Here is a 7500-nt window from a genome sequence, read left to right as displayed (position 1 = left end):
TGTGTGTGTGTGTGTGTGTGTGTGTGTAATTTACCACGGTCGTCTCACCGGGAAAGCGAGGCCACAACCCCTCGAGTTACATCCCTTACCTATTTACTGCTAGGTGAACAGGGCCCACACATTAAGAGGCTTGCCCATTTGCCTCGCCGCTTCCCGGGACTCGAACCCGAACCCTCTGTGTGTGTGTGTGTGTGTGTGTGTGTCCTTACAAACTCGACAACAGTACAACGTTACATCCCTTGTGACTCTTATGCTAGAAAGAACTGATTATGAGACAGTCTGCAAGTGTGTTCATAAAATTTTAAAACTTTTTGATTGAATTGTACTTTCTACTTTTATGTTTTATTTTTGTAGTGATAAGGTTTAATTTACTATGTGTTTAAGTTTTACCTATTTTTTATAGCTTTAATAGTTTTATGTTAAGTGAAGTAGTATTTCAGTGTCTCTTAAGTATGATCATGTTTACGTTTTATTGGTTTTAATATGAACCATAACCATAAATGTATTAATCATAGAATATATTTTATTCTTTATTTTTGTGGTCAATAAATCTATCTATCTATCTATCTATATGTGTGTGTGTGTGTGTGTGTGTGTGTGTGTGTGTGAGTAGTAGTAGTAGTAGTAGTAGTAGTGGTGGTGGTGGTGGTGGTGATGTTAGCAGTAGTAGCAAATAACAATGATACGGTGTGTGTGTGTGTGTGTAATTCACTGTTTGATCTGCTGCAGTCTCTGACGAGACAGCCAGACGTTACCCTACGGAACGAGCTCAGAGCTCATTATTTCCGATCTTCGGATAGGCCTAAGACCAGGCACACACCACACACCGGGACAACAAGGTCACAACTCCTCGATTTACATCCCGTACGGCTATACGTCAAAGGAGACACACCCAAATATCTCCACCCGGTCGGGGAATCGAACCCCGGTCCTCTGGCTTGTGAAGCCAGCGCTCTAACCACTGAGCTACCGGGCCGTGTGTGTGTGTGTGTGTGTGTGTGTGTGTGTGTGTGTGTGTGTGTGTGTGATTTCCGCTTGCCGATGTTTATTTCTCTATGTTCAATTTCATGTTCTTTCCTTCCTTCTCTTCCACCCTTTTCATTTCCTTTCGTCTCCTCTGCTAATTTTCTCCCGTGCATTTCCATATCACTAACATTTTCCTTCGGTGCCGAAACACAAAGCACAACAGAATACATGAGAGAAAGGAATGAGAAACCAACGGGAGTAATAAAACTAACTAGTAAACCAATAAAGTTAATCTATAAAGACCTTGACACATCTACCTTATTCATTCTGCCTACTATTTGATGACTTTACTCAGCTTCACAAACTTATGTAAGGATGAAAACAATGAAGACTTTGGCCAGTAATCTTCTGACCTCCACACCATTCCTAATGCCAACAGAATAGTCTAATCATGCCCAAAACTCATGGTAAAAAAGCGTCCCAGTACTGAAGGAGCTTAGTCTCAGTACCACCTCTAACTAACTAAACTAAGGGGATAGACAGGGGGTGAAATGAAAGAAGTAGATGAGGTAAACAGAGTGAAATATGAAAGAAAATAAGAGGATTATATAGGTGGCGGGCATACCACCTCTATCCTTCTCTTCATCTATTTAGTAAGTAAGTATATACGTAAGTAAGTAAGGGAGTACGTAAGTATAATGGAAACAATGGAAACTACAGGGCTCACATAACAGGAATTTGGTAACACAACAAATAATTAAATCAAAGATACCATCAGCCTCCAGTAATGATAATGCAGAGGAAGAAGGAAAAAGAACATTATCTTTTAAAGTTTACAGCCGTATAGCTCAGGGGATGAAAGAAAATACAGCTACTCAGAAATAAACTCACGGTACTGCCACTGTATATCTCTCTGTTTTTATCCCTTCATTCTAACATAAAAACAATAAATAAATAAATAAATAAACGTTCTTACAATCTACAACAATTCTTTTAAGACACTAATCTAACCTAACCTAACCCCACAATCAACAACAATCTTTTTAGGACACTTATACCTAATCTAACGTAACGTAACCTAACCTAACCTAACCTAACCCAACTTAACCTAACCTAACTTAACTTAACCTAGCCTAACCTAACACAAAACTAACTTAACTAGTCTCTTTCATATTTCTCTTGCTCCAAAAGAGACAATATTAATCTTCTGTTCTTTCTTTTTGAGTCTAAATAATAAATTTCGTCCCGTGCCTTAAATGAGAGAGAGAGAGAGAGAGAGAGAGAGAGAGAGAGAGAGAGAGAGAGAGAGAGAGAGAGAGAGAGAGAGAGAGAGAGAGAGAGAGAGAGAGAGTGCAAATCAATTCACTGCAACCTTTACACAGTCTACGCTATAACTTTCTCGTTTTCTGTTCATGAAGTGTGAAAGAAAATGCAAGTGAAAGAGTGAATCTGCATTTCTGCACACCCTTATCATAATATTACTTTTCATACCATTACTGCGCGATGTACTGCTTGACTATCACAACACAGTAATCCAATCAAACACTCGCATCATCTGGTACATAAGTATAGGGAGTGTGTGTACAAGTATATGCGTATGTATGAGTATTACTGTATTAATCTTCCTTTTTCCTTCTTTCTCTTTTCGTCTAAATATCTTACAAATTCCCTAAGATACTTTCATTGATAGGTCGTAGAGAAGCGATGTGTTCCTTTAGGCATCAGTTTGCATTTTCTCACTCGTCTTATTTCTATTTACTTTTCTTTTTACCGTCTACACACTTCCATAATTGTCTGTGTACTCTCGTGTAATTCATTCTTACTTCACTGTCCTATCGAGCTACATTCCTGCTTCCTACAAGTGTTAGTGGCCTCTAGGGATTATACAGACGCAGTATTAATCTTCCTTTTTCCTTCTATTTCTTTCTCTTTTAGTCTAAATATCTTACAAATTCCCTAAGATACTTTCATTAATAGGTTGTCTCTTTTGGCATCAACTTTCATTTTCTCACTCGTCTTATTTCTATTTACTTTTCTTTCTACAGTCTGCACACTTCCATTATCGTCCGTCTACTCTCGTGTACTTTATTTTCACTTCACTGTCCTACCGCGCTACATTCCTGGTTCCTACTGGCATTAGAGGCCTCTAGGAACTACACAGACGCACAGTGAATCATACAAACAACATTGCACGTAAAATTATAAATAAACAAGCCACTTCATTTTAGTCTACTGAAATGTGACAAGTTTTTTTTTCTTTTCTCAAGTTCTAGTTACCTATGTCTCTCTCTCTCTCTCTCTCTCTCTCTCTCTCTCTCTCTCTCTCTCTCTCTCTCTCTCTCTCTCAGCAAGTTCTATTTATTTATCTGGTTATCTAACATCAACAAGTCCTTTATTTATTTACTTATTCATTCATACATTTAGTTTAATTAGTTGAACAGTTAAGCTAGTAAGGTAGATAGTTCATTGTCTTTTTTCCCAGTGTGTGTGTGTGTGTGTGTGTGTGTGTGTGTGTGTGTGTGTGTGTGTGCTGACAATAAGCCATTTATCTCTACAGTTTCTTTCTATTATCGGCTGGAGAAAAATCATCGGTGTTCCTACAAGACTGAAAGCACTAAGCAATTTTTTTCTTATTTATCTATTTATTTATATATATATTTTTTTTTATCTTGGTTGGCTACTGAGTCATTGGAGTTTGCGGGGGAAAAAGTCGTATCATATCAGTGACATATCAGATACAACACATTATCAAGATACTGTTCAAATAGTCAGGTGTCGCTTAAGGCAAGAGTGAGCCTGCAATGCGTCGTACAGCCTGCACAGTCACACTTCTACACTATTTATATTTTTCACACTTTTTTTCCTTCCTCTGAGTGTACAAGATAGGTAAGGCTGTAAAGTATGCACAGTCACACTTCTACACTATCTATATCTTTCACACTTTTGTTTTCTTTGAGTGTAAAAGTTAGGTAAGGCTGTATTGTACTTAATCTTGTATTGTAGCTGTATGTAATGGCCTTTGCTTTAATTTCTTCGTGTCTATATAGCTTTCTAAACAAACTGTTGAACTGTTACCCTACACTTCACAGCAACATTTCAACACTGTCCCTCCTTTGATGAGTAATAAGAATATTTAGTAATGTAGACTGCACGAGGCTACCCTGGTAATATTTTAGTGGTATCTGATAATAAACTTTACAAGGCTTCCCTTACAATATTTTATGTAAGCTACTGGTCATGTGCAAATAATATAATGTTACCCCCAGCAATATCTTAGTAGCATGTAAAGATAAAGTTAACGAGACTACGCTTGTAATGTTTTCTGTGGCTCAAGAGTCATATGCAAATGATGTTTCCAGTCATAACAAATACTTCTCTGCCATAGCAACGCAATTTGTACTACCACTAATACTACTAAATCTCAAGTGTGACACAAGAACGATATCAATATTTACAAATAATTAAAACCAGGGACGGTTCTGGCTTCTGACCAAACTTCTAGATAAGTCAAGGTTGCTTAAGGCTTCAGCAAGTTAAGTTCCATTCTATTGCATCATACTTTTCTATTTTGTCAAGTAACTAATCTTTCTGAGAGCCAAGAGTACTAAGCTTGCAGTACTGATAGACAGCTACAAATCCTACCTCATCATTATAGATTGTAAGAATTCACTTTAACCCCTTCAGTACCAAGACGTGTTTCCATATTTATTCTGCTTAATATTTAGTGGTTTTGTACACCTTCAGAAACTTATGTGAAGATTAAAATAGTGGAGACTCTGATCACTAATCTTCTCACCTCCATAGACCCTTCCTAATGTCAATAAAATCCTCTAATCATACCAAAAACTCTATGATAAAAATGCTTCCCAGTACTGAAAGGGTTAAAAGCCAATATGTCAATAATTTAGAGATTATTTTCATATATGTAAGAGGGGAAAGCTGGCCAGGGGCAACATAAAAGGAACCAAAGACCCACTTAGTCTCCAGTCCCCATGCAGGTCCAAGAGAGTTAGCCAAAATAAAGAGATAAATGTCTTGAAAACTCTCCTATAAAAGAAGTCAACTCATAGGAAGTTGGAAATACAGTGCTATACTAATCTAATCTGAAACCCCTAATCTGGTAATCCTTTAGTGGTTTGCATTAGTATGCTAAGCAGTGATTACAATATTTCGTGTAGCCCCTTCAGTGTGCATGCATTACATGAATTATCTCAACATTGTAATAATATAAGCTATAACATTACAACGTGGTTTCAATAACATTTGAAAATTAGCAATTTTTCTTGCTAATCATCAGAAGCCAAGATATAATACCTAACATTGGTGCTTATTCTTGTTGTCTCACCACGACTATTTTCAAAGGTTACAAAGATGATTAACCGGGTTCACAAGTGTGTTTCTCCTGCTAATACTAGGAAAATTTTGTTAACATGTCACTGGAACTGTATAAATACTCTTAGAGACCCGATTAATCTCACTAGAACCTCTTGATTGAAAGCAATGGAGGTGAGGCGTAAATGTGTTCCACAACATGCATCAACTCACCTGTTGACTGCTATCTCTTGCACACCTGTCACCGCCACGCCCCCACCACCACCACGTCCCACACATCACCACATCTACCACGCAGACACCTTCCTCACACTCTCAGACTTTCACTGCGTCTTCAAAAGCTTCAGTACTCTCACAAATTCACAGAGACTTCAAGTAACACAGTTAATAAAAGAAAGTACAGGCCAATATGTACATTATTAGCTCACCAAGTCAACACCACGTCTTCACCAAACCTTCCTCACACTTTCAGCCTTTCACTACGCCTTTCAGCAGTCTCACAAAGACTTAAGGGACACAGTTAATAAAGTAGAAGTCAATATATTCACCATTAGCTTACCACGTCATCACCATGCCCTCACCAAGCCTTCCTCACACTTTCAGCCTCTCACTACGCCTTCAGTACTCAAACAAAAGCTCAAGTTACACACGATAAAGTACAGGTCAATATTTCCACCACACCCTCACCACGCCAACACCAAGCCTTCCTCACACTGTTAGCACTCAGTAAGGAAGTCACCAGTCACGTAATTTTCCAGAGATGCAAAAAAAAGCACTGCACAATCTCACCTCACACTTCCTCCACCTCTCCCGCACTGCTCACTACTCACTAACTACCAAGAGACGCGAGGCTTCGAACGCGCACCACCGCCACCTTGCATCATCCTATTCACTCACCTGGAAACATCGCTAACACATCGCGAATAAAGGGAGAAAAAACACGTACTTTGCAAACTGAAGGGTAATAAAACGATGGCAAATGATAACTACATATATTTGTGAAGCTGAAACAAAAGAAGCGACCTTTTTGTTCACTATACAAGAATATTACGTAGTTGTTTACTGAATCATTCTTAAAACACACACACACACACACACACACACACACACACACACACACACACATGCCATATACGCTCTACACACACGCATATACAGTAAGGCCACATATGTATAATGCCTTAACATGAAACGGCCACTAATACCCTATTTAGCAACTCCTGTATCTGATACCACTGTTAGTGTTGTGTTTACATTATCTGCCTTGTTATCTTTAGCTTATCCAATGTTTGTTTATATTGTGTGTGGCTAAGAGAGAGAGAGAGAGAGAGAGAGAGAGAGAGAGAGAGAGAGAGAGAGAGAGAGAGAAAATTAGCTGCCACGTGTAGGCTAGCTAACTATTCATACAGTTATCATAGTTACATAATGTCTTCAAAGTACTGCACATGGAGAAAAGAGAGAGAGAGAGAGAGAGAGAGAGAGAGAGAGAGAGAGAGAGAGAGAGAATCTTAAATTCCTCCTTTTATTACCCTGTTATCTCATGCTGTGCTGTCTTCACTTCAATGTCTTGCTTTGTGAGGCTGAAAGGTAAACACAGCGCCGGGAGGACTGTGGCGGGGCAGGAAGGGCGGCGTGTGTCTGTCAGTGTTCAGCGCCTCATACTCAAAGTCTCGCCGGGGACATAATACAGACCCCCATGTTTGGCGTAGTCCTTCAGACCCTCAATGAGCCACGCCCCGGCATCCATAACTCCATGCGCCGCACCGGAGGCCATGTTCCACACCAGCCTGGGCAGGAACTAGACAGCCAAGGAAGAAACAAGCCATTACCAGGGATACCAACTGGCTTAATGAATGTACTGTTGCTACTCTAAGAACACAACACAAGGGAGCTGTAAGTTGTCATCCCCATATGGACTCAGCGAATATGCAGTAAACATGAGCAGAAGTAAACTAGTAAACTATTAATTTTCTCCCTCTCCTTGATGCTTGAAAATGCTAATGAGGAAAAGACTTTTTACTCCTTTTGGTTATACAACGTTACATTAAGACAAGGCGGAAGAGGAGAAATTTACTACTACTACTACTACTACTACTACTACTACTACTACTACTACTACTACTACTACCACTACCACTACCACTACCACTACCACTACTACTCCTACTACTACAACAACTACAACAACTACTACTACAACAA

At 39.1% G+C, this 7500-nt stretch overlaps 1 protein-coding gene and 1 long non-coding RNA gene across 3 annotated transcripts in view; both read right to left on the bottom strand.

Moving 5' to 3' along the window:
* Positions 1 to 6092, bottom strand: part of LOC123513505 — a 148705-nt gene extending 142613 nt beyond the window's left edge. The window contains exon 1 of one of the 2 annotated variants that reach the window (XR_006677385.1): positions 5512 to 6092. This is a non-coding gene — a long non-coding RNA (uncharacterized LOC123513505). The remainder of the gene's footprint in view (positions 1 to 5511) is intronic. The other variant, XR_006677386.1, reaches the window with a different exon arrangement.
* Positions 6093 to 6276: 184 nt separating this feature from the next.
* Positions 6277 to 7500, bottom strand: part of LOC123513534 — a 6788-nt gene continuing 5564 nt past the window's right edge. The window contains exon 3 of the mRNA XM_045270763.1: positions 6277 to 7096. Within this exon, the coding sequence (XP_045126698.1) occupies positions 6947 to 7096 (150 nt within the window). The 3' untranslated portion in view covers positions 6277 to 6946. The remainder of the gene's footprint in view (positions 7097 to 7500) is intronic.

This window comes from Portunus trituberculatus, chromosome 36 (genome assembly GCF_017591435.1).
Source record: "Portunus trituberculatus isolate SZX2019 chromosome 36, ASM1759143v1, whole genome shotgun sequence".
Lineage (NCBI taxonomy): Eukaryota > Metazoa > Arthropoda > Malacostraca > Decapoda > Portunidae > Portunus > Portunus trituberculatus.
This window is presented reverse-complemented; position numbering and strand designations above follow the sequence as displayed.